A 27,654-nucleotide genomic window follows, 5' to 3' on the forward strand; every position below is an offset into this window, starting at 1 on the left:
GGCCTTAGCTGCAGCACCCAGGCCGACGCGACTCCTAGACCTCGTCGTCCGGCAGCTCCTCCGGCGACTGCTGCGGTTCGGGTCCGACTGGCCGCCATACTCCCACATCGGCTGCGTCCTCTCCGCCAACGGTGCGATCCGGCGGTGGTAGAGGGTGTAGAACACCCGCACTTCCGTCAAGGCCGCGCCTCATGAGCTTCTGGAGCTCCTCTTCGATGGCCTCCACCTTATGCCTCTCCTTGCGGCCGTAACCCCATGACCAGCTTTCCCGCTCCTCCGGCCTCCTGCCGGTAAACGCCGGGAACGGCGCCGCCTCCTAGGTTCCTGATGTAGAACCACTCCCCGTGCCACCCCCGGTTGGAACTACAAGGGGTGTATGCGGGGTACGAACCTCCGCGCTCGGCTTCCTTCTGAAGGGCGAAACCCCCCACCGACGCGACCTCAACCGAGCTTCCCGTCGTTAAGGTCCTCCTAGAGAAGAACCGTCCGGAAGAGATCCGCGTGTGGCTCCATCCCGAGGAAGGCCTCATAGACGGTGATGAAACCAGCGATATGCAGCACCCCCAGTCGGATTGAGGTGTTGCAGCTCCAAATCCCACTCATTGAGGAGCCCACGCAGGAACCAGTGCGCGGGGTATCCTAGCCCGCGCTCATGAAAGGTAAGGAAGGACACCACCTCTGCTGGGACGAGGTCGCGGGAACTCCTCTCCCTCAGGGACCCTCCAGTGCAGCCACCTCCTACTGGCGGCAGAAAACCCTTCTTGATGAAAGACTCTAGCACCGACTTCCTCACGGTGGACGACCTCCAGTCCGACATCTTGCTCCGGCTTGCAAAAAGGATCAGTGAGTTCTCCTCTTCTCCCTCGCTCTATCCCCCTTCCTTTCCTAGAAACCTCCAGTAGCTCTTAGGAACACTCTCGACGAGGAGGAAAAAGAAAGGCGGCGGCGGCAGACGATGAACAGGCAAAAGAACGAGGCGAACACCCTCTCTCTTCTCCTACTTAAGGGAAGGGGAGCAGCGGTTAGGAAAGGACGTGCCGGTCGGGAAGGCGAAGCAGGCAGGGGCGAGAAACCCTCTCTCTCTTTTTCCATTTAATGCAGATGGGACTGCCCCCTGATCGATGAGACGTGCCCAGCGCGACTGAACATGGCTCCTGATCAGACGGGACATGATCGGGACATGGCCCACCACTACCGCACGACCAACCACTACCGCACGTCGGGCATGAAAACTAAAGCGTCCACCGCACGTGGATGGCTCCCCGTCTCCCCAGGCCAGATCTAGAGAGATCCAACAGCGAAATCTCCTCTGGGAGAGATCAACCGGCCTCCTGAGTCGATCGATTCACTCATGGATAAGCACCTGAGATACAGGTAGGAAGCGAAGGGGCGCCCCATGCGGGCCATGCCGACTCCGTCTCGAATGACGAGCATGGGTCCTCGGTCGGACATTTCCGACTGAAGCTCTCCGAACCCCGTCTCTCAGGACATCAAGGTGAGCATGTGTTCTTTAAAATACAAAATTGTTCACACGAGGGCTAACCCACGATTGACGAGCCTAGGTCCCTGGACGGACGTTTCCGACTAGACCCCTTCGAACCCCGTCTCTCCAGTCTTCAAGGTAAAACACTATCAAAGCCCCTCTATTTCATTACAAATCATTCATACATCCATACGCGCATTCATCTCATACGCCTGAACCCCCTGGACGGTTAGGGCATGAACCGCCCGGGGGCTCGGGAACTAAGCATCGCACGTGCAGCGAAATGCACCAGAACGCTCCGTGTTGCGCCACGAAGCGGCGGCTTGCCTCATTCGACATGAGCAACCAAACAGAGCCAGGGGAGAAAACCGTAGATGAGCACCGTGCGGCCTTCGCCCGGTCTGGCAAACCGGGTCATCTCAACCTTCTCGTTCGATCCTGAACCTCTCACCAAGCACACAGAATCTCCATCGAGGGGAGGCCGTCAGGTCACCCAGGTCGGTCTATGGAACGACCTAGGTATCTGCCGGGCTGCAGGTAAAGGAGTAGTGGAATGCCACAAGAGGGCTATGCCGACCCCATCATGAACGACGGACCCGGATTCCACTCGATCACACCCGTTAGCGAGCTCACCGAGCTAGTCTTCGAGCCCGAGCAATTGGGACAGGCGACGAAACTCAGCCCCTCCGGTTGTGAGGAATCGGATGGGGAAGCGCAAAACAACTCACATCGGCCCCCACGAAGGCTCGACAAGGCTCGAGGGCTTAAATGCCATGGGACCGTGACTCCGAACTCGCGTCGACGGGATAGGCGACATCCGGTTATGGCTCTTGGGACCGCGACTCCGAACTCGCATTGACGGGATAGGCGACATCCGGCTACGGCTCTTGGGACCGTGACTCCGAACTCACGTCGACGGGATAGGCGACATCCGGCTATGGCTCTTGGGACCGCGACTCCGAATTCGCGTCGATTGGATCGGCGACATTCGGCTACGGCACTTGGGACCGCGACTCCGAACTCGCGTAACGGCTTCACTAACTAAAACTAACTCTCTCGATCCACGGCGAGCACCGACGCCTAGGACTACTCGTGACTCCACCTTACCCGATTCCACGGCGCGCACCGACGCCAAAGATCGAACTCTGTTGCATCCAAAACTAAGCTATTTCCGTTCACGGCGCGCACCGATGCTAGGGCTTGTTTAAAAACTAAAAACTTCCTCACCCGATCCCCGGCGCGCACCGACGCCGGGATCAATAAGTTCTGTCTCAATCCAATCCCCGCGCTTAAAAACGCCTCGGCTGCACAACGACGCCATGGTCAAATAAAATTACGTCTTAAAACTCAAAACACGCGCACCCACAGACACCACACAAAGAACCCCCCCAGCCGGTTTCCGCCCGAACCACCCGGGGCTCGGGGGCTACACCCGCAGGTGCGCTCGAGCGCCCCCGCCAGCAAAACGAAAAAATCCCCCGGACGATTCGGCTCGAATCGCCCGGGGGCTCGGGGGCTCCTGTCGGGTTCATAAACCCGGGGTCCCTCGAGGACCGGCTTCCACGCCCGGGATCGGCCCAGGAAAACAACATATAGTTCATGGGCCGACCCAAAAATCTAAATCACAGCGGGCCGGAAGGGTAGTCTTGTCACCGACCGGAAGGTCTACCCTTAAGAACAAATGCCCGTTCATCAACTTCTTCGATCCACCTCTCCGACCGGAGCACTCGCTTCAGGCACCAGCCGTCTCCAAGCGGTTTCTCCAATCGAAAGGCCTGGCCCAAAACGCTGCTTCCGACTCCGACCCCGCGACCGGGGCTCGTGGGAACCCTACGCACCGCTCTTCTCCGACCGGCGCACTGAGAGCCGACTGGGGCCGTCCAACCGGGGACACCCCGCTCGGAAGGAACCAGAAGACGTGCGGAGAAAGGCAAGGCATAGCTCACAAGTCAAACCACTATACCAGGGACCATACCCTGCACAAAACAGTGCTCTGCAGCCACCCTGACACAAAGTATTGCAGGGGCCGCTAGAAACTCCCATATGGTAAGCTCCCCACGTGTCTCTGGACATCGATCGCAGTATGGGCTCTAGGATTGCCATACCGGGTGAACATAGCGCGGCTCCTCACATGCCACTAGGCATCAAGAAGTATTTTGCAGGTACCGACGTCATCCTTCCTGAAGAAGATAGCTCGATCTCCCGTGCACATCTGACATCCTACAGTAACATCGACAGTATTGGGGGGCGTCAACCATTATCCAGTTTTCATCACCGTAGACAACAAAGCTTAGAAACATCCGCACTCTCTCCCTCTCACCTGTAAAGTCATCTCCTTCATCTATAAAAGGGGATGCGCTCCCTCCAACAGGGGGAGATCGACTTCTTCAAGCTCAGACTCACGATCGACATCACACTCCCAACCGCAGAACCACCCAGTTCCGACCGCAACCCTTCTGGTCGGAGCCAACCGAACCTCTTGTATACCCCATCCTTTCTCCTTCTCGTTTGTAACCCCGCTACAGACTTCGAGCACCTGGGCTCAGGAATAAAGTCACCGACCGACCCCGACTGGACGTAGGGCACGTTGCCCGAACCAGTATAAATCCTGTGTCATCGAGTGCTAGGCCACCTCCGATCGCAACGTACAGCAAAACTATAAATATTTACTAGTTGGTCACTTTTTGCACCGACAACCGTGATTATGGCAGTTCAGCGGTGGTGTTCTTATTTATAGCTTGCGGAGTTCATCATCTACACTGATCAGCAGTCTAGTTCAATTGACTGATCAGCGTTTACAAACACCTTGGCAGCAGAAACTCTTTTCCAAGCTAGTGGGTCTCCAGTTCCGTATCGCTTACAAGCCAGGAACCATTAACAGAGTCGTCGATGCATTGTCACGCAAGCTGGTCCATGACTCCACTTGTGCGGCTCTCTCAGTGGTTTCCCCGCTATGGATTCAGGAAGTAGTGTCTGGATATTCTGCGGATCCTGCTTCTTTCGAAATGGTGGCTAAGCTGTCGATTGAACCCTAGGCTGTCCGCCTGCACCGACCAATTCAACACAAAAGCTTAAGCTGATGAAGAGAGATGAGCAATTCACTTATATTCCAACACTCCCCCTCACGTGGAGGCTCCCTCAGGCCTCAGACGTGGAATAAGAGCGAGCAATAATTATTTTATTTTAATTGCGTTAACCAGGATTCGAACTCGATACCTCTGGCTCTGATACCATATTAAGTTGCATGCACCGACCAGTTCAACCCAAAAGCTTAAGCTGATAGGAAGAGGTTAGCAATTCACTTATATTTCAACAGGAACCACACTGCCTTGCAACAGAAGCTGCTACATGCTATCCATTGCAGTGCACTGGGTGGACATTCCGGTTTTCCAGCTACTTACACGCGCCTGAAGCAGCTGTTCGATTGGCGCGGCATGAAATCGGCCACCCGTGACTATGTTCATTCCTGTATCACCTGCCAGCAGGCCAAGCCAGACCGATCATGTTTGCCTGGGCTTATTCAACCGTTGCTTGTCCCTGCTTCAGTTTGGCAAACTATCTCTATGGATTTCGTCGAAAGATTGCCCCGCTCGGGAAATGCGAACTGCATTTTGGTGGTAGTGGATTCTTTCACCAATCATTTTTGGAAAGAACTCTTTCGCTTGGCTGATGTATCACTCCAGATGAGCTCCAGTTACCACCCTCAGTCCGATGGACAAACAGAGCTCCTGAACCAATCCATGGAGACTTTCCTGCGGTGCTTTGTGAACGCCTGTCCGGCCAAGTGGTCTTCCTGGGTGGCGCTTGCCGAATTCTGGTATAATGCAACTTCTCACTCTGCCATTGGATGTTCTCCGTTTGAAGCTCTCTATGGGTATCCTCCTCGCCATTTCGGTATTTCAGTTTGGGATGATGTGGCGGTGCCGGAGTTATCCAGTTGGTTGCAGGATCGTCAGGTGGTCACTGACTTGATCCGTCAACATCTTGCTCGTGCCAAGGAGCGCATGAAACAGCAAGCTGACAAGAAGCGCTCTGAAAGACAATTTCAAGTTGGGATATGGTGTTTGTGAAACTACAACCTTATGTGCAGTCCAGCTTGGCTCCACTGGCAAATCAGAAACTCTCCTTCAAGTTCTTTTGTCCTTTCAAGATATTGTCTCGTATTGGCTCAGTTGCATACAAGTTACAGCTTCCTTCCTCTACGGCCATACACCCAGTCTTTCATGTATCGCAGCTTAAGGCGGCTGTTACTGCTTCTGTCCAGGTATCTCCTCCTCTTCCTGTGGATATTGAGTTACCAAGGATTCCCATGGAGGTGTTGCAGCGCCGTGTGGTGCCAACGGCTACTGGCTCTGTGGAACAAGGACTCATTCTCTGGTCCAGCTGGCCTCGGGAGCTTGCCACTTGGGAGACATTGCTTCAGCTTCGTCAGGCTTTTCCGCGAGGTCTTGTTTGGGGACAAGCAGGTCCACAAGACCCGGTGGTCACTGCGTTGCCAGATATCACTGGGAGAATGAGCACGGAGTGGTCATGTTACCAGCCCACCTTCCACGGCGTCTCCAAGCAAAGCTGAAGCCCATGGGCCTTGGGCCGGTATTCGCATCTGCAAGCCCAATGTACGCCTCCCATGAAAGGAATGGGGGTGAGCGTGCCTGCGTGCACGAGCGGGCTCTGAGCCTTGTGTTAGTATAAGAACGAGAGAGAGAGAGAGAGGGGCATCACGAATTATGTGAACAAAACTCTAAACTCTCATAACTCGAATCCTTCCCCTCGCCTCCTTGCTGTGCTGTTCGTGTGACGCCCGATGTGGACGCAGCGAGATCGATGCGCTCGCGCATGTAGGAGTAGCTCTGTAGCTGTGAGTTGTGACCACCAGAAGCGCGTGACCACGATGCCCCATGCGGTAACCCGTAAGTCTCTTTCCTGGCCACTGTCACAGGCGTGCACAGTGTCACTTCTGTGCACATGCCTCTGCTTTGGCTCCCGTCGCCCGGCCCGCCACCTGCTAGTCTCCTGCAGGAGCTGTGTCTACACTGTTGTCGAGTCTCTGTGGGGGTCGGTAGCAAGTACTCCCTCAGTAAATTACTCCTTTTGTCCCAATGAGAAATTTTTGCATAATATTAATTTTAAGTATTAAATTTGACTAATTATATAGAAAAATAAATAGTTATAACATCAAATAAGTATCATTAGATTTTGTCATGAGATATATTTTAATAGTATACTTGTTTGATGTTAAAAACATTAATATTTTTACCTATATATTTGGTTAAACTTTGGACACTTTAACTCAGAATGTATTCATAGTTGTATTCTTTTCAAAAGAGAGACAATATATACACCTCGTAATTCGAGAAGTCTGAAAGCATCTAGGCTCCTAGTTGGGTTTCAGTGATTAATGACAATACATGATTACTATCACTAACGTGTGTTTTGCAGAGGAATTAAGTTATGTCATGGTAATGGAGATCGATTGGGCTATCATGGTGGTCATGCCCCTACGATGGAAATCGTTTCGGTTTTCAAAGGATGGATGACAAGGTTAAGTATGGACTAGTTATAAGTGTCAATTGGAGTTGAAGAGACACATAGAGTAGTTTAAGACTTTGTTTTTCCTTTGGCCGTACTATTAAGGGGGTATGGACAGGTAGCTTGACCTATGTGAGTCTAGTGAGTTAAGTGTGGTGCACACTTACTAAATCTAGCACTAGGTAGCTCCTAAAAAGCCCTTAGATCCATTGGAGCAAACTTCATTCACATATGATTGAGAGTTGGAAGTGAATGGAGGGTCAAATACTGACCGGACGCTGGCTCCGGGGTGACCGGACGCTGGCGCAGAGTCCGGTCAGTTCATTTGATCAAGGTGAAATCGTCTGGTGCGACCGGACGCTGAGAGATGAAGTGACCGGACACTGAGTCCTAGCGTCCGGTCGACTCCAATAAGGTTCCAGAGAGGGAAAATCACGATCGGACGCGTTCGGTCACATCTTAAACACTGGAGTTCGGGGAGAACTGACCGGAGTGTCCGGTCACCCCACAGAAGCACATAACGGTTCGTTTTTCAGCCATGGTTATTGAAAGCATCTAGGCCCCTTGTTGGATTTCGGTGATTAATGTCAATACAAGATTACTATGACTAACGTGTGTTTTGCAGAGGCAATAAAGTTAGGTCATGGTAATGGAGATCGATTGGGTAATCGAGTTGGTCATGCCCCTACGATGGAAATCGTTTCGGTTTTCAAAGGATTGATGACAAGGTTAAGGATGACTAGTTCTAAGTGTCGATTGGAGTTGGAGAGACACTTAGAGTAGTTTAGGACTTTGTTTTTCCTTTGGCCATACTATTAAGGGGGGTATGAACGGGTAGCTTGACCTAGTTGAGTCTAGTGAGTTAGGTGTGGTGCACACTTGTTAAAACTAGCTCTAGGTAGCTCCTATGAATGCCTAAGATCCTTTGGAGCAAACTTCATTCACATATGATCGAGAGTTGGAAGTGAATGGTGGGTCAAATACTAACCGGACGCTGGCTCCGGTGCGACCGGACGCTGGCCGCAGGGTCCGGTCAGTTCATTTGACCGAGGAGAACAAGTCTGGTGTGACCGGACGCTGGAAGGTCAATGTGACCGGACACTGAGGGCCAGCGTCCGGTCGACTCTAGTAAGGGTCCAGACTTGAGAAAGTGTGACCGGACGCGTCCGGTCAGTGCTGACCGGACCCTGAGGGTTCAGCGTCCGGTCGAGTCCAGTAAGGTTCCAGTAAGGGTTTTATGCGACCGGACGCGTTCGGTCAGTGCCGACCGGACCCTGCCAGCGTCCGGTCAACTCATTACTACTGGTACGTGGGTTGAACTGACCGGAGCGTCCGGTCAACACGACCGGAGCGTCCGGTCACCCCGCAGAAGCTCATAACGGTTTGTTTTTCAGGCTGCCTTATAAATAGAAGCTCCACTCGTGTGTGGAGTTACTTTTGCTCATTCCAACAGCTGAGAAACACGTCTGTGAGTGCCAAGAAGAGCAAGGTCCTAGTTAGGTGTTTGTGATTTGAGAATCCTAGAGAGTAGCCTCACTAGCAAATCAAGAGTAGCAAAGTGTGCATCCATCTTCTCATTAGGCTTCGCGTGGTCAAGTGAGAGTTCGTGCTTGTTACTCTTGGTGATCGCCATCACCTAGACGGCTTGGTGGTGATTGGGAGCTTGGTGATCATCCGGCGGAGCTTGTGGGTGACCCAACTCAAGTTGTGAGCGGCTTTGGGTGATTCGCCGCGACGGAGTGTCGAAGAATCAACCCGTAGAGAGCACTTGATCCTTGCGCGGATCAAGGGGGAGCTACACCCTTGCTCGGGTGCTCCAACGAGGACTAGTGGGGAGTGGTGACTCTCCGATACCTCGGCAAAACATCGCCGCGTTCTTTTCTCTCTCTATTTACTTTGAGCATTTACTTTGAGTATTTACTTTGAGCAATTCAATACTTGTTTTACATCCATAGAATTGCTTGCTAGAGTAAGTTTGGAACATAGGTTGCTAGTTCGTTGTGCATTAGTTTGATAGAAACACTTTTCAAGGCACAAGGGGTTAATTGGGCTATCCGTAGGATTTGATTATTGCAAGAGAATTTAGAATTAGCCCAATTCACCCCCCCTCTTGGGCATCTTGATCCTTTCAATTGGTATTAGAGCCTCGTGCTCACGTTTTTAAGCTTAACCGCTTAGAGTAAGATGTCTCACGGGGATGGACCTCCTCCTATCTTTGAGGGGGATAATTTTCCATATTGGAAAATTCGCATGGAGGCATACCTAGAAGCTCTAGACGTTGGAATTCTTAGAGCCGCCTCTCAAGGGTTCCCAACACCTAAGAATGCCGCACAACTTCAAGGCGATGAAGTGAATTATGAAAAATGGAATGCAAAGGCTCACAACACCATCTTTAGAGGCCTTTGCAAAGATGTGTTCAATCGTGTAAGGAACCACAAAGACGCCCATGCACTATGGTCGGACGTTTGTGCGCTCCATGAGGGAACCAAGAGTGAGCGTGAGGAAAGCTATCATCTTGTAATTAAAAAGCTAAATTCTTTTGAGATGTTTCCCAAAGAAAGTGCTAATGAGATGTATTCTTGTTTAAATGTTCTTGTAGAGGAAGTCAATGGGCTTGGACTTACTCAAATGTCACCATCCGACGTTGTGAGAAAAATCTTGAGTGTCCTCCCCATTGACAAATATGGGCACATTGTGACCGTGCTACATCAAGGTGATCTTTCCGCCGCTACACCGACACAAATCTTGGGAAAGATCAATGCTCATGAGATGTACATGCACATCACGCCACAAGATGGCTCATCCTCTACAAAGAAGAAAGAGAAGGACTTAGCATTCAAAGCTAGCCAAGATAAGGGCAAAGCAAGACTTGAGTATGAGAGCTCAAGTGATGAAGATGATGAAGAAAGCCTTGCTCTCATGGTAAAGAAGACCACCAAGATGCTAAAAAGGCTAAACAAGAGTGGCATCAAGTTTGACGGCAAGAAGAAGAAGTTCTTCACTAGCTCAAGAAGAAAGCCAATCTCCGAGATGGATTGCTACAATTATGGCGAACTTGGCCACCTAGCTCATCAATGCACAAAGCCCAAGAAAGACAAGTTTAAGAACAAGGGCAAGAAAGATGATTCAAGCGATGAAGATGAAAAGAAAAAGAACAAGCCATACAAGAAGAGAGATGGCAAAAAGAGGGACTTCTACAAGAAGAAGAAGAGTGGCAATGCCTACATTGTCGGTGATTGGCTCACGGACATTGATTCATCAAGTGGATCATCCGATGATGAGAGTGACAATGAGAAGGTGGCCGCCATTGCTATTGATCTTGCATCCTCACCGCCACCATCGCCATCAGCCTCTACACACCTATGCCTTATGGCCAAGGGTGAACGCAAGGTAACTAAGAGTGATGATAGTAGTGATGATGAGCAAGCTAGTGATGATGATAGCGATAGCGATGATGACTCACCTACATATGATGATCTTGTCAAAATATTAAGAAAATACACTAAGATCATTAGAAAGAGTAGAGCTACAAATGAAAAACTTGATGCTAAAAATAATTCACTCTTAGCTAAGTGTGATACATTAGAAAAGGCTAATGATGAGCTCAAAGAAACAAATGATTCTATATCATCCAAACTCAAGGAGCTCAAATCTTCTAAGAAAGAGCTTAAAGATAAACATGATAAACTTGAGTGGGTGCACAATGAGCTTATCACTAGTCACAACAAGCTAAAAGATGAATATACAACTCTAAAGATCAATTATGATACCCTTGTTATTGCACAAGAATTCTTACCAAATGAGCCACATGATGCTACTAACCATGTTGTTAAGATTGATATAGCTACCTCATGTGATGATTTAATTGGTGAGAGCATTGAGTATGGATCTAGTAGCAAAGGCAAGCAAGTGGTTGAGTGCAATGACTATGATGAGTATGTCAAGCTCAAGAGTGACAATGAGAAGCTCATGAAAGATCTTGAAGAGATGAAAAGTCACAACACCATTGTGCTAGAAACTCTTGATCATGACAAAGAGTTGATCCTTGAGAATAAGAAGCTCAAAGAAGAAAACAAGAAACTCAAGGAAGAGAAGAACAATGATATTCTCAAGGAAGAGAACAAGAAGCTCAAGATGGAGAAAGAGCATCTCAAGGTGGGATTGAGCAAGTTTGCTAGAGGCAAGCATCTCCAAAGTGAGCTACTCATGAATACCGTCATGAAGATGGATAGAAGTGGCATTGGATATATGGCAAGTGTAGAGAAGAAGAAGGCTCAAGCTCAACACCAACAATCAAAGCCAAAGCCAAAGCCAAAGAGATGTTTTGAGTGTGGACAAGAAGGCCACTTTGCTCATGAGTGTCAAACTCCACCACCACAACCCTTGCCCAAGCATGCTAGACCCTTTGCTTTCAATGCTCACTACATGCTTAGAAAAGATTCTAGTGGAAAGATGAAAGTCATGTTCTTAGGACCCCCCAACAAGAGTAGGCCTAAGAGGATTTAGGTGGCTAAGTCACTTGTTGAGAAGGTGAAGGGCCCTCAACAAGTTTGGATTCCTAAAGTTTGAATCTCATGTGTGTAGGTGAACTACAAGACCGGTGGAAGTCATTGGGTTATTGATAGTGGTTGCACTCAACATATGACCGGTGATCCTCGTATGTTCACCTCACTAGATGAAGAGGTAGATGGACAAGAGAAAATAACATTTGGAGATAATTCAAAGGGCAAGGTTAAAGGATTGGGCAAAGTGGCAATATCAAATGATCATTCCATCTCCAATGTGCTCTATGTTGCTTCATTGAGCTTCAACTTGCTATCCGTTGGGCAATTGTGTGATCTTGGCTTCCAATGCTTGTTCACCGAGAAGGAGGTGGTTGTATCCAAGGTAGATGACAATAAAGTGATATTCAATGGATTTAGATACAACAACTTATATCTAGTTGACTTCACCTCCGAAGATGCAAATTTGAAGACTTGCCTATTCACTAAAACAACACTTGGGTGGCTATGGCATAGAAGACTTGCTCATGTTGGGATGAGCTCACTCAAGAAGCTTATGAAGAATGATTTGGTGAGAGGGTTGAAGGATGTGAAGTTTGAGAAGGACAAGCTTTGTAGTGCATGTCAAGCCGGCAAGCAAGTTGCAAACACTCATCCAACCAAAGCTTTCATGTCAACCACAAGAGTGCTAGAACTTCTACACATGGATTTATTTGGACCAACAACATACAAGAGTTTGGGAGGAAATCTCTATTGTCTTGTGATTGTGGATGACTATTCAAGGTATACATGGGTGTTCTTCCTTCATGACAAATCCAAAGTTGCATCTTGTTTCAAGAAGTTTGCCAAGAGAGCTCAAAATGAATTTGAAGTGAAGCTCAAGAAGATAAGAAGTAACAATGGCAAAGAGTTTGACAACACAAACATAGAAGCTTATTGTGATGAAGTTGGAATCAAACATGAAGTCTCCGCAACCTATACTCCTCAACAAAATGGTGTAGTTGAGAGGAAGAACCGGACTTTGATCACTCTTGCAAGGACAATGCTAGATGAGTACAACACCCCCGAAGCTCTATGGGCGGAAGCAATCAACACCGCATGTTATGCATCCAACCGCCTATTTCTTCAAAAGTTCCTTGTCAAGACACCGTATGAGTTGCTCAATGGGAAGAAGCCGGACGTCTCCTTCTTTAGGGTGTTTGGTTGCAAGTGCTACATCTACAAGAAGTGGCAACACCTAGGGAAGTTTCAAAGATGTTGTGATATAGGTTTTCTTGTTGGTTACTCATTGAAGTCCAAAGCATATAGAGTATTTAATCATGCCACCGGCTTGGTTGAAGAAACATATGATGTGGAATTTGATGAATCTAACGGCTCCCAAGGAGCACATGAGAATCTTGATGATGTAGGTGATGAACCATTGAGGGAGGCTATGAAGAATATTCCGGTAGGAGACATCAAGCCAAAAGATGATAAAGATGATGTACAAGTCATTAACCAACCTTCTTCATCAAGTGTGCCACAAGATGGTGAAAAAGATGGGAGAGTAGAAAATGAAGATACTCATATCTCCCATGAGCAAATAGTGGTATAAGCACAAGATGTTGATGCTCCACAACCTCCTCCTCAAGTGGCCAATAGAAGAAATACACCTCTCCTACAAGACCATCCACAAGATCTCATCATAGGGAGTCCATCAAAGGGTGTAATGACTCGATCTCAAAAACTTACCTCATTTATTGCTCATCACTCTTTTGTCTCTTGCTATGAGCCTACCAAGATAGAAGAAGCTCTTAAAGATCCGGATTGGATCAATGCCATGCATGAAGAGTTGAACAACTTCACTCGCAATGAAGTTTGGACTCTTGAAGAGCGACCAAAAGGTATAAGAGTCATTGGAACGAAGTGGGTGTTCCGCAACAAGCAAGATGATCAAGGTGTTGTTGTGAGGAACAAGGCAAGACTAGTTGCAAAGGGGTTCTCTCAAGTTGAAGGTTTGGATTTTGGAGAGACCTTTGCACCGGTTGCAAGATTAGAAGCCATCCGTATCCTTCTTGCATATGCATCATATCATGAAATGAAACTATATCAAATGGATGTGAAAAGTGCATTCTTAAATGGCTTTATTAATGAACTAGTCTATGTTGATCAACCTCCCGGGTTTGAAGACCCTAGATATCCTAATCATGTTTATAGGTTGTCCAAGGCACTATATGGGCTTAAGCAAGCCCCAAGAGCTTGGTATGAGCGCCTTCGGGACTTCCTTATTGAGAAGGGCTTCACCATTGGGAAGGTCGACACTACACTATTCACCAAGAAGCTTGATGGGCATATCTTCATTTGTCAAGTATATGTTGATGATATCATCTTTGGATCATCAAATGAAGACTCATGCAAAGAATTTGGTGAATTGATGTCGAAGGAGTTCGAGATGTCAATGATTGGTGAGCTTACATTCTTTCTTGGTTTTCAAGTCAAGCAAATGAAAGAAGGCATCTTCATCTCTCAAGAGAAATATACAAAAGATCTTCTTAAGAGATTCAAGATGGATGAATGTAAGCTAATCAAGACACCAATGCCTACAAATGGACATCTCGACCTAGATGAGGGAGGTAACCCGGTTGATCAAACTTTCTACCATTCTATGATTGGTAGTTTGTTATATTTAACCGCATCTAGGCCCGACATCATGTTTAGTGTGTGTATGTGTGCTAGATTTCAAGCTAGTCCTAAGGAAACACATTTAATTGCCATAAAAAGAATCCTTAGGTATCTTAAGCACACACCAAGCATTGGCCTTTGGTATCCCAAAGGAGCTTTATTTGAATTAATTAGCTATTCCGATTCGGATTACGTCGGATGCAAAGTTTATAGAAAGAGCACATCCGGAGGGTGCCATTTGCTTGGTAGATCACTTGTGTCTTGGTCCTCCAAGAAACAAAATAGTGTGGCTTTGTCCACCGCCGAAGCGGAATACATTGCCACGGGTGCATGTTGTGCACAAATTTTATACATGAAACAAACTTTGCTAGACTATGGTGTAGTTCTAGAAAAGGTACCTCTTTTGTGCGACAATGAAAGTGCGGTAAAACTTGCAAATAATCCGGTTCAACACTCTCGCACCAAGCATATAGATATCCGCCATCACTTTCTAAGAGATCATGTGGCTAAAAATGATATATCACTAGAAGGTGTTAGATCCGAAGATCAATTAGCGGATATCTTCACAAAACCGCTAGATGAGGCTACTTTTTGTAGATTGCGGAATGAGCTCAATGTACTTGATTTTACTAACTTCACTAAAAATTGAGCTTGTGTTGTCCCTTGCATTCATTGTAATATACAACATGCTTAATTTGTGGCAATGCATATAGGGCTTGTCTAACATGGTTAAGATAACCGCCGAAAAGCGTGTAAAGAAGCTTAACCTTGGATCAAACTTGACAAGCAACTAGACTTACTTACAAGTATTGCATATGCATGAATGTTGTTTTGTCGTTTTGTTCCATTTGCCCTCTTGTTGCCTATTTTCTTAAAATTATAGCCTAAGTCAAAATATTTTGAAAAATATGAGGGTTTGAGAGAGGTCACTCACATCAGTCCCAATTGGTGTTTATTTGGATCTTATTCAAGTTGGGACTTGATTGGGAATAGGCAGCGCGAAGGAAGTTTGAAGATCTGCTGGAAAAAGTGCACCGGACGCTGCACCAGATGCTGCTGTCCAGCGTCCGGTCAGTTCACAGGAGGTGAACTGCTGGTGAAGGAGTGATCGGACGTTGCGTCTGTGCGTCCGGTCAGGAGGGGATCCAGCGTCTGGTCGATCGAAGGAAGAACAAGTTGTACTGACCGGACCCTGCCTACGTCCGGTCATGGACCACCGGACGCGTCCGGTCCCGATTCCAGAGGAACTGGACCTCTTTGGAATCGACCGGACGCTGGGTGGTAGCGTCCGGTCGCTACCACCGGAGCGTCCGGTAAGTGGATCTCGCGCAGCTTCAGGACTCTTTTCTCCGTTTCCTTATCTGTCGCGTGTGGGGAATCTATTTAACCTCAGCCGTACCCTTTTTGCCCCTCACCTCGCCTTTGCCCTAGCCCAAGCCACCGCCAAATCGCCGCCGCTTTACTCGCCGCGCCACCGCAACCCCGCGCCGGCCACCTCGCGCCCAAGCCTCAGCGCCTAAGCTCGCCACACCGCCGTAACTCGCCATGCCGCCGCAGCCCCGAGCCGCCCACCTTGCGCTCGCCTCGCAAGCCACCACGCCTGCCCTGCCCTGCCTGCGCTTGCCCCTGTGCCGCGCCAACCCTAGCTCGCGTGCGTGTCTGCTCCGTGTGGCTCTCCGTGTCAGCGCCGCCGTCGGTTCCTCTGGCACCAAGCTTCAGTCAAAGTCGATTCCAGTGCCTTAGGCCTACCTCCTCTCGGTAAGGCTAGCTCCTTGTAACCCTAGCCCCTGCCGGTTCCGAGGGTTCCCCCGCGTGTCGCCTTTTCTTTTCTCGGATCGCCAGATCATCAGGTAGCTTGCCCGTCGTCTCAATTTCGTACCTACATTGCTTGCTTCCTAGGTTTTCACATCTATTAGATATATTGTATTTATTCGTATATCCATCTATTCTATCGTGCAGCGAGTCAGTTCTGTTGTGGTTCTTGTGGCAGTTGGCAGTCTACTCGGAGCCAAGCTCGCGAGTAAGGATCGAGGCCAAGCCTCGAAAGCGGCAGTTTGACAGTTGATCTTCATCAGCGGCTGTTCATCATCTTGTCAGTTCAGATGGCTCGCACCAAGAACGTTGGTGGTGGCCCAGGTGATGATGATCGGAGGCCCCCACCTCACCAGCCAGCAGGATCGAAGGGCAAGTCAACCAAGCAGGTGACATCCAAGAAGCGCAAGTACCCCGACACAGAGACAGCGAGAGCAGCAGCTGTTGTAGAGGCCGCAGAGTGTGCTGAGAGAGGTGGTGCCCGTAGCGGAGTTGTCATTGCAGATCAGCCGGTTTCACCAGCAGTAAGAGCTGCGATTGAGGAGGTTGAGCGTCGTCACGGTAGTCCTGCTGGGACCGCCACGTTTGCAGGACGACGGGTTGCCATTGAGGAGGGTCCGTCAGCAGAGCAAGAGCCAGTTCAGCAGACTCAGGAGGGCGAGCAGGCACAGCAGACCCAGTAGACCGAGGAGACCGAGCCGGCACCTCAGCTACGCCTCTCGAGTCGTACCAGTGCTATAGTTCCACCGAGGCCAGCTACACAGCGTAGGGGTTCACGTCCTCCGCCCAGACCTTAGGGTCCGCCTCCAGTGGTTCACCTCGACTTGAGGGCCACCACGGCCAGACAGGTTCAGCTGCTGCGATTTGTAGAGTTTGAGGTTTGGTTTCCTCTGAGGAGGGATGAGAGAGCAGCTGAGGGTTTCTACACGCCACTGCAGGAAGATTTCTACAATGCTTATCTCAACAGTGGGGCAGTGTTCAGATCTCAGAGAGTCTGCCGCATAGAGTCTATTGTGGCAGCAGCCGGAGAGCACATTCGGCCTTACTTATCATATCTGCCAGGGTTGACAGATTTGATTGGACGGACGGGAATATATGTACCATCTTGGGTTCGTTAGTTTTATGCTTCACTCTTCATCGATCCACATCACAGATTTATTCACTTTGCTTTCAGAGGCAAAGACTACAGAGTGATGAGTGGGAGGGCCAGGGAGATACTGCGCTATAGGATCAGCCTGTCAAGCTGCATGAGGTATGCTATGGACAGCAGGAGCCTCCCAGGCATCCTCATGGAGGGCAGGTGCCCCCTACAGATTTAGTGCGACATTGCTTCAAGGAGCCCTTTGGTGAGGGGTCGAGCAGGAACCCCAGTGACTTGACTCCTACAGCGAGAGTGCTAGAGGCCATTATCAGGAGGACACTGCTTCCCAGGTTGGGATATAGAGAGGGCCTGACTCGCTTACAGCTCTGGATTCTCAATGCCCTGATGCAGCAAACAGTATTTGACATCTGGGACCTTCTTTCAGAGATGGAGGATACAATAGCTGAGGGATTCAAGGGTCGCAGGCAGCTTCCCTATGCTCACTGGATCATGTTTCTCATCCGCAGAGTAGTGCTTGATAAGCCCCCAGGTATGATGGATGAGTATACAGGTGCCACCACAGAGTTCCCAGCTTACAACTTGTCACAAAGGATCAGACACACCACTCCTCAGGCACCTAGACAGCCTAGCCGTCGTCCCGACGTTCCAAAGTCCACAGCTCAGCAGGATGAGATTATTAGAGGGATTGTAGCCACTGAGGAGGAGGAGCTAGAGGCATAGCAGGAGGTGAGCGAGTATAGTGACAGCTCTGACGATGACTACCAGCCTATTCCTCAGATGCCTCCACGTAGACACGATGCAGAGGCCGGTAGCTTCCAGTTCTGCTCCACCTGCTCCGCAGACAGACCCCGCTCTCATTGCTATTCTTGAGCGGATGCAGCAGACACAGGATAGACAGGCACAGGAGACAGCTGGTACTTTTGCCTAGTTTCAGGCTCGATAGGACGAGTTCTAGAGGCAGCAGCAGGGCATGCAGCAGCAGCAGCAGATGCATCAACAATAGATACTCTTGCAGCAGCAGCTTATGGGTTTCATGCAGCATGTAGTGACAGCTCTTGGGGCCCCACAGCCTTCGCCCCAGCTTGCTCAGCCTCCTACCACTTCGACGACTCCAGTAGTACAGCCCAGTGGGCTCCAGAGTCAGGGACAGCCTCCAGCTCAGTTTGCTTCACCTCTTGTATAGGTGTCCCAGTGGTTAGCCTCACCCGTGGTAGCCCCGCAGTTCACTCCACTTTAGACAGGCTTCACACCAGAGCAGTCTTCCTCGCTATTCATGCCTGACACGTCAGTCTCCAGGAGTCTTGGAGCATCCTTCAGCGAGTTGACCGGCATGCCTACTCCGCCTCATATGCATACCGCCGGTCCGTCTACAGCAGCTCCAGCTATCATGACTACTCAGAGGCTCCCCTCATCTGTCGCCTCGTCAGATCCTACGACAGACATACTAGCAGCTTCATAGGTAGCACCAGCCCTAGCTCAGACCCAGACCGCTTCAGCGACACTTCCTGCTTCAGAGGGTCAGTCAGTTCAGAGCTCAGGGTCAGATGATGATGGCGCCTAGTTCCATCTTGCTCCACGTACTTCAGCGCCTGACTCGTCCGCTGCAGCCCCGCCGATCGACCCTTAGGTTTTGGTGTTTGACGCCAAAGGGGAAGAGGGTTTGAGTATGTAGACTCAGGGGGAGCGAGTTTTAGGGGGAGCTAGTTATATAGTATTAGCTTATTATATACATTTGGAGTTTTATTTGTGTGATACACTATTACTTATGCATTCATGTGTTTACTTTCATGCATACTATTATATATATGTGATAGTGCTATCTATGTGATTGTGATATATGACATGTGTGATTTCTACTTTGCATTATCTATATGTCATATCACTTGTGTTATGCTCATTTGCTTTTGCTTCCGCATTTATACTTCGAAGCAAATGAGCTTTGTTATTTGTACTCATGCTTAATTCATATCCTTTGAGTATATTGTGTTGGCTTGGGTCATATAAGCTTGACTAACTCTTTTGTTCTTATTGACAAAAGCTTATATGAACCAAGCCCGTCAAAAACCTCACTCCATAACATACTCGAGGTGGTATTGTCATCAATCACCAAAAAGGGGGAGATTGAAAGCATCTAGGCCCCTTGTTGGATTTCGGTGATTAATGTCAATACAAGATTACTATGACTAACGTGTGTTTTGCAGAGGCAATTAAGTTAGGTCATGGTAATGGAGATCGATTGGGCAATCGAGTTGGTCATGCCCCTACGATGGAAATCATTTCGGTTTTCAAAGGATTGACGACAAGGTTAAGGATGACTAGTTCTAAGTGTCGATTGGAGTTAGAGAGACACTTAGAGTAGTTTAGGACTTTGTTTTTCCTTTGGCCGTACTATTAAGGGGGGTATGAATAGGTAGCTTGACCTAGTTGAGTCTAGTGAGTTAGGTGTGGTGCACACTTGTTAAAACTAGCTCTAGGTAGCTCCTATGAATGCCTAAGATCCTTTGGAGCAAACTTCATTCACATATGATCGAGAGTTGGAAGTGAATGGAGGGTCAAATACTGACCGGACGCTGGCTCCGGTGCGACCGGACGCTGGCCGCAGGGTCCGGTCAGTTCATTTGACCGAGGAGAACAAGTCTGGTGTGACTGGACGCTGGAAGGTCAATGTGACCGGATGCTGAGGGCCAGTGTCCGGTCGACTCCAGTAAGGGTCCAGACTTGAGAAAGTGTGACCGGACCCTGAGGGTTCAGCGTCTGGTCGAGTCCAGTAAGGTTCCAGTAAGGGTTTTATGCGACCGGACGCGTCCGCTCAGTGCTGACCGGACCCTGCCAGCGTCCGGTCAACTCATTACTACTGGTACGCGGGTTGAACTGATCGGAGCATCCGGTCAACACGACCGGAGCGTCCGGTCACCCCGCAGAAGCTCATAACGGTTCGTTTTTCATGCTGCCTTATAAATAGAAGCTCCACTCGTGTGTGGAGTTACTTTTGCTCATTCCAACAGCTGAGAAACACGTTTGTGAGTGCCAAGAAGAGCAAGGTCCTAGTGAGGTGTTTGTGATTTGAGAATCCAAGAGAGTAGCCTCACTAGCAAATCAAGAGTAGCAAAGTGTGTATCCATCTTCTCATTAGGCTTCGCGTGGTCAAGTGAGAGTTCGTGCTTGTTACTCTTGGTGATCGCCATCACCTAGACGGCTTGGTGGTGATTGGGAGCTTGGTGATCACCCGGCGGAGCTTGTGGGTGACCCAACTCAAGTTGTGAGCAGCTTTGGGTGATTCGCCGCGACGAAGTGTCGAAGAATCAACCCGTAGAGAGCACTTAATCCTTGCGCGGATCAAGGGGGAGCTACACCCTTGCGCGGGTGCTCCAACGAGGACTAGTGGGGAGTGGCGACTCTCCGATACCTCGGCAAAACATCGCCGCGTTCCTTTCTCTCTCTATTTACTTTGAGCATTTACTTTGAGTATTTACTTTGAGTATTTACTTTGAGCAATTCAATACTTGTTTTACATCCATAGAATTGCTTGCTAGAGTAAGTTTGGAACATAGGTTGCGAGTTCGTTGTGCATTAGTTTGATAGAAACACTTTTCAAGGCACAAGGGGTTAATTGGGCTATCCGTAGGATTTGATTATTGCAAGAGAATTTAGAATTAGTCCAATTCACCCCCCCTCTTGGGTATCTTGATCCTTTCAGTTATAAATACTTCCTCCATTCGTGTGTGGGGGTACTTTTGCTTATTCAAATAGCTGAGAAACACCTTTGAGAGTGCCAAGAAGAGTAAGGTCCTAGTGAGGTGATTGAGATTTGATAATCCCAAAGAGAGCCCTCGTTAGTGAAAGCAAGAGTAGCAAAGTGTGCATCCACCCTTCTCATTAGGCTTGTCGTGGTCAAGTGAGAGTTCGTGCTTGTTACTCTTGGTGATCGCCATCACCTAGACGGCTTGGTGGTGATTAGGAGCTTGGTGATCATCCGGCGGAACTTGTGGATGACCCAACTCAAGTTGTGAGCGGTTGTGGGTGATTCACCGAGACGGAGTGTCAAAGAATCAACCCGTAGAGAGCACTTGATCCTTGCGCGGATCAAGGGGGAGCTACACCCTTGCGCGGGTGCTCCAACGAGGACTAGTGGGGAGTAGCGACTCTCCGATACCTCAGCAAAACATCGCCGCGTTCGTCCTTCTCTCTTTACTTTGAGCATTTACTTTGAGCAATTTAATTCTTGTCTTTTACATTGATAGAATTGTCATGCTAGAGTAGGATTGGAACATAGGTTGTTAAACTTTTGTGCGGTAGATCAATAAAAACACTTTTTAGGCATAAGGGGTTAATTGAGCTAACCATATGACTTAATTATTGCAAAGAAATTTAAAATTAGCCCAATTCACCCCCCTCTTGGGCATCTTGATCCTTTCAAAGTCAATCAATCTCAAGTTATCTAAATTTAAAGAAAATAATAGTAACATTTGTCTCTCCAAATTGGTTCACTATGAAAAATAATATGACGTGATTAATCTAATGATGTTGATTTGGTATCATAAATATTATTTAATTCTTTATATATATTTGATCAAACTTATGATGGATCGACTCAAAGTGTGGGATGTGTACTTGTTTTGGGAGGAAGGGAGTAGGTTCTAGTACTATGTCGGTTCCAAGTTATGAGTTGTTCTGATTTTTTAGTTATCAAGCTAAAAAAATAATAGATTTACATTGAGTTATCAAGCTAATAAACAACAATCCTTCAAATCACTCCATGTCTTCATATCGATTAACCATAAATCAGTTATCAAGCTAGCATAGATCTACATTGAGCCATGCCAAATAATAGATTTACATTGCACCGAAGCACTCCCTTCATATATTAGGAATAGAAGAGCAAAGATCACTTGAGCTATTTCGAGTAATTCGGTTACCAAGGAAGATTACGTAACCAAACTAAATTCAGGTTTTTACAATTACTATGTATTCAAAATTATAATAGGGTATTTCGGGTCTAAGGTTTGGATAATTTGGGTTCGGAGATGATTGGGTATGAGATAATTTGCCCACCTCTACACGTAATTGATCACATATACATCATGCCAAAATTAAGCAGAGAAGTGTTGCATTCATTCGTATGATCGAGCAGCTGTATTGTGTTGAAGGAGACTGGACAACGGAGAAGAGGATCCGTGCCGTGGGTTCGGCTGACATGCCGTACGCGGTCCCCTAATCCCAATTGGTTGCGCCACAGGGGATTATGAGGATCCAGGATTCGTGGAGCACGCTACTGCTAGTACGTGTATACTGTATACTAGGGTACATCAGCTGGTAGACTGGATGTCTGGATGCATATTATACGTACGTACTGTACGCGGTATGTCTGTACGTGTGTCGGCGTACCGTGGTCTCCGGAACTTGTAGATAGCTAGCTCAGCCTAGCACTGCAATGAATGTTTAAAATCCTAATACGCCGTACTCTTATTTAGAGCAAGTATAATAATAGGCTGTGAGCTGAGATGGAGGAGACAGAAGAAGCAGGCTCTAAGCTCTTACAGTTGACTTAGACACAACAACTAAGGAACTTTATGACAGAGCCAAGTGGATAATATATTGCTAGTGAAGAGTTAACTGCTATATGGTGCACTCAGAAATAGGCTACACGGATCCTTAGAGCCCGCAGTCAGCAATATTATTAGGCATGCTCTTACCAAGTTTCATTCGGGTCACGAGGATAATAACACGCTTTCAATTAGGGTCCTACACCGTGTTTGGTTTGGTGAAATAGAGCGGGTACGTACGGTGAAATTGGTGTGACGTGCAGAGAATTAATGCATGATTCATCAGCACCTCAACTTGCACACATGCATCCAGCTAGAGCTAGCTACGAAACCACGCACTCATGCCTGTGGCTGTGGCTTGCTGGATAATGTGCATGCATATGCACGCAGGTGCACAGAAACAATTTTCGTATCTTGATCTCTTTTGAAAACAATTTCTAGAAAAATACCAACGTCAAAACAATTTCTGAAAATAGACCATTTTTAGGCGTCTTAGCACATGACGCCAAGATATGAGGCTCGGCGTCGTGTCACGCCACGCCGAGGTACTGCCACGTCACGGACGACCGGGGTCGTCGTCGCCACGGTGGCGCGTGGGTCCGAGACGTCGGCGTTGTGTCAGCCGACGCCAAGTACCCAACATCGGCGCGGTCGGGCAGAGCACCGAGCTCTGGCCCCATCTGGAGCGCGGCCCAGGCGGCCCAACAGAGAACGGTGGCCCAGAAGCTCGGCGTTGGGTCACTTAACGCCGAGCCTCCAGACCTCGGCGTGACCCGACTCAACGCCGAGGTCTGGACCCTTTAGGCCGCGCCGAGGCCCCTTCTTCTTCTTCCCTCCCTTCCTCCATTCCCCCACGGCTCCCAAATCCCCCACGGCCCCCACGAAACTCTAACCTCCAAAATCGACCCCCGGTGCCCGGATCTCGTCTCCCGAAGCTTCCTCGAGGTAATGGTCCCTGCCCTCCTCCATTCTATCCGCGTAGATGTGCTTACATTGTCCCTAATCATTTGGAATCATGGTTGTTTGGTGATTTGGTATATTTGTGTTTGCATTTGCAAAATGTATGGCTTAGGATGATTGAGTGCATTGTTGTTTAACTGTTATATGTGATGAACATGTTAGGTTAGTTTGGTTTCTAGTTATTTTGGTCATTAGGGTTATTTGTTTATTGTAGGTGTCATTAGGGTTAGTTATTTGTTGGTCATTAGGGTTACTATGTATTTTATTAATTTGTTGGTCATTACATTTCAATTTGTTATGACCAAGGCGTTTTCTTCGTAACGTTAGGATGCCAAGACGTGGTAAAGCTCGTATTCCAAGGTAATCCCAATGTTTATTCATTATCTGTGCAACAAATAGAAAACCCTAGGTTTAGGTTTGGTTCTCCGTTAATATGACTAAATTCTTTCAATTGTAGCTATGGTCGCCAGAGGGCAAATCCCTACGACCTAAAGCCTCTCCCTGAAGGTGTTCCTCGACCAATGTGCTTTTGTGGTGATCCTTGCAAGGTAGACATCTCTGAAGATGAGGAAACATATAGGCAGAGGTACTGGATGTGTCCCAATTATGCATGGGAACCTACAAAGCAACAACGCCGTGCATCGTTTGTGAGGAATTTTTATTTTGTTAATTAATTTTCTTATGATATTAAGTATTGCTTATTTATTTGTTTTGTAACAATTTGTTTTTCTTGCAGACCGTTCCACCACTGTGTGACTTTGAGCAGTGGATTGACACTGAGATCAAGGAGTCGGACAAGCAGCGTCTAGAAGGCCTGAAGGAGTGGGATGCGGAGGTTAAGGAGAGGTTTGAGCAGAGACGCAGACTGGAGGCTATAGAAAAGGAGCATAAGGAAGAGGAGGAAAGGAGGCGTGTTGCTGCGTACCGGGCGGAGAGGGAGAAGAAGATTGAGCGTGTGCGCCGAGCGAAGGCAGCGATGGAGGAGAATCCCGATGCCGAGAGGAAGGGAAAGTGGCCTCGTTGCACTCAGTAGGTATTTGGTTCATTCACGAGCGATGTCGTGTAGCCCTAGACTATTTTTACTATGTTGTAATGCACTCTGCTTTTATTTCAGATGAACTTATTCCCTGGAATTTTTTTATTATGTTGTAATGCACTATGATTTTATTTCAGATGGTCTTATGCCATGTACTTCGTTAACTATCCGAAGACTGTAGTGGTACTGTTTGTATAACTGAAAAGACTACTTGTGTTGTTGCAGTCACTGAAAGGGCTACAAGTACTGTTGCAGTCACTGAAAGGGGTACTAGTCTATTTGAAAACTCACTGAAAAGCCTAGATTCGTTTACTGTTGTATCTGTAGACGCAATGAATTAATATCAGAGTGATGTACTGCATTAAGATGTAGTGACAAAACACAGGTGTAGCATTTTCAGATGAAATGACCAGTCATGGTTGTAGGCTTTTCAGATGAAGCATCTAGCCTTTTCAGATTCAATAAATGAGTAGGCACACATGTTTTTTGTCACGTAGCATTCATGGTGAACCTGCCTTCATATCTATATATAGTGCTCCATGTCTTGCTCCACATCCACACAACTTGTTTTCTGGTTTAGTTTTAGCAAATGTCGAGCAGAGGTTCCTCGAGTGGAAAGGGTTTAGGTGGAGGGAGAGGAAAGGGGGTGAGGAAGGGACCTCCGATTGTGTGGGAGGGTTCTCTGGGTCCTGATTCTTTTGAAGAAGCAATAGAGGAATTTCCTTTGGAGAGGAAGAGTGACTTCACCCGTGAGAGACCTCTTAGATCATACTATAAGCGCATTGAAGATTGGCCAAAATGCCGCCACGGTTTGGATTGCGTTGTGCAGATGTACAACGACTGTGACGGTGGAGGCCGTCGTTTCTTCAGATGCCCGCGAGGATTTGTATTGCCTTTGAACTCTCTCCTTTTTTAGATTTGCATGTAGTTTCTAGTAGTACTTATTGGTAGATGGGTTTTCAGGATTCAAGCTGCCCAGATAACTGTGGCTTCACTAGATGGGTCGACCCTCCTCCTATCTATCCCCATCAACAGTACATCACATATCTACAGGGACGCATCTTTGACCTAGAGTATGGCCCTGGAAGTGGTAACAGGGACAAGTCGGACGACGACAACAGCAATGATGCAGAGGAGGCACTATGCAATAATCCGTACTGTGAGTGCACGAACCATAAGAAGGGCGGACCTCCTTCTCCACCGCCACCGCCACCGCCACCACCACCGCCTCCGTCAACTGGATCATACTATGGGGAAGGCGCAACTCAGTTCAATATGTGGGAGCATTATTAGGACCAACATTTGTTAGTCAATCCGAATGTGGAATGCTTGTATGAGTTGTTCTTTTCAATCTCGTAAGGCATGCTAGGTTTAGTTTGCAACATGCCATTGTTAGTTTTTATTTGAGTGTGTTCCCTTTGTAATGTCTGTATCACTTGTTTCTTTCAATCCCCTAAGGCATGCTAGGTTTAGTTTGCGACATGCCATTGTTACTTTTGATGTGAGTGTAATCGTTGTGCCTCCGCTATTTCATAAATTGCAGTTTACCTACCTCTAAGTTTCATGTACTATGGTTGATTCCCAAACTGAATAAAAAGATTTGAGTCTCCCTAAAAATAGGGGATTGAAATCGAACCAACAATCGGTTTTTCCTGCAGGAACAAATATACAAACATAAATATAACTTGTCTACTCTTATTAGTATAACTCGTGTTAGTCGAAGAGGAATCGTTGAGAAAGATTTTTCATTTGAATCATGCAAATAGGATCGCAACATATACCAAATGGTTTGGGTCAGCGTTTACGTGTTGAGCTGAGGCTCCCCTAGGGTTTGGGGTGTGTGAGGTGGGCTGAGGCTCGGCGTTGAGTTGGCCCACGCCGACCCTAGGGTTTGGCGGCCGTGTGTGAGGTGGGCTGAGGCTCGGCGTTGAGTCGGCCCACGCCGACCCTAGGGTTTGGCGGCCGTGTGTGAGGTGGGCTGAGGCTCGGCGTTGAGTCGGCCCACGCTGACCCTAGGGTTTGCCGGCCGTGTGGTGGGCTGAGGCTCGGCGTTGAGTCGTCCCACGCTGACCCTAGGGTTTGTCTCGGCTTTCTGCGAGTTGGGCTGAGGCTCGGCGTCGAGGCGGCCCACGCCAACCCTAGGGTTTGGAAACGGCCGTGGCCCGGTTTGGGCCGAACCTCGGCGCTTAGTCATAACACGCCGAGCTTGGGCACCTCGGCGCTTCGATGCAAGGGTTTCCAGGAAGCACCAGGGGTCGGCGTGAAATGACTAAACGCCGAGCTTGGGCACCTCGGCGCTTCGGTGAATTGCTTTCTAGTACGTACCAGGGGTCGGCGTCAAATGACTAAACGCCGAGCCCCTGGGTTCACCAATATATCATCTCTTCTTTGCGTGCTACGTCCCCTTTGCGTCCCCTTCGCTAGCTCCCCGACTCTCCTAACATGTCACCGTGGATCTTCTTTGCGTGCTTCGTCCCCTTTGCGTCCCCTTCGCTAGCTCCCCGACTCTCCTAACATGTCACCGTGGATCCAACAGAGGTTGATCGTAACGTGAAGGATGGGGATGATGACACCCCTTCTTCCTTGTGAGTTGCGACGGAGGCCCTTAATAGCTGGAAACATGAAACATGGCGACGTTCCACACATTCACATAACACATGACCACACCGACAGACACATTCATTCAACATCCGTACATACAAAAGGTCCAACACATTAAGCATCCAACATAGTCCAACACATTCAACATCCAACATAGTCCATACATATGTTTCATCAATCAACAAACATAGTCCAAAAAATAGTACAAGGTCCAATGCATACATAGTCCATGCACAAAATAAAGCATATGAAGTCTTTGGACATCCAGGACGCCGTGTCTCCAGTGCCGTCAGGGAAGAGAACCGTACCTAACATGTGGAGGACATAGGCCCGACAGTAGTATGTCACGGTCTCGGCGTCTACGTTGGGTGGGCACTCCCGAAACTGCTGACAAAGCCACCTCAGGGACACCCCACTGCTGCGCC

At 48.3% G+C, this 27,654-nt stretch overlaps 1 protein-coding gene across 2 annotated transcripts; it reads left to right on the top strand.

Moving 5' to 3' along the window:
- Window positions 1–23,499: 23,499 nt before the first annotated feature.
- On the top strand, window positions 23,500–24,650 carry LOC136471417 (uncharacterized). 2 transcript variants are annotated; one of them, XM_066469143.1, is made up of 4 exons: window positions 23,500–23,577; window positions 23,920–23,952; window positions 24,050–24,239; window positions 24,329–24,650. In XM_066469143.1, the coding sequence occupies exons 2-4, from the start codon at window positions 23,921–23,923 to the stop codon at window positions 24,623–24,625; spliced, it is 519 nt and encodes a 172-aa protein (XP_066325240.1). In that variant the 5' UTR covers window positions 23,500–23,577; window position 23,920; the 3' UTR covers window positions 24,626–24,650. The 2 variants fall into 2 exon arrangements, with proteins under 2 accessions (XP_066325240.1, XP_066325239.1); XM_066469142.1 differs by having other exon boundaries at window positions 23,511–23,952.
- The last annotated feature ends 3,004 nt before the right edge of the window (window positions 24,651–27,654 follow it).

Source organism: Miscanthus floridulus, chromosome 8 (assembly GCF_019320115.1).
Source record: "Miscanthus floridulus cultivar M001 chromosome 8, ASM1932011v1, whole genome shotgun sequence".
In the NCBI taxonomy this organism is placed as follows: domain Eukaryota; kingdom Viridiplantae; phylum Streptophyta; class Magnoliopsida; order Poales; family Poaceae; genus Miscanthus; species Miscanthus floridulus.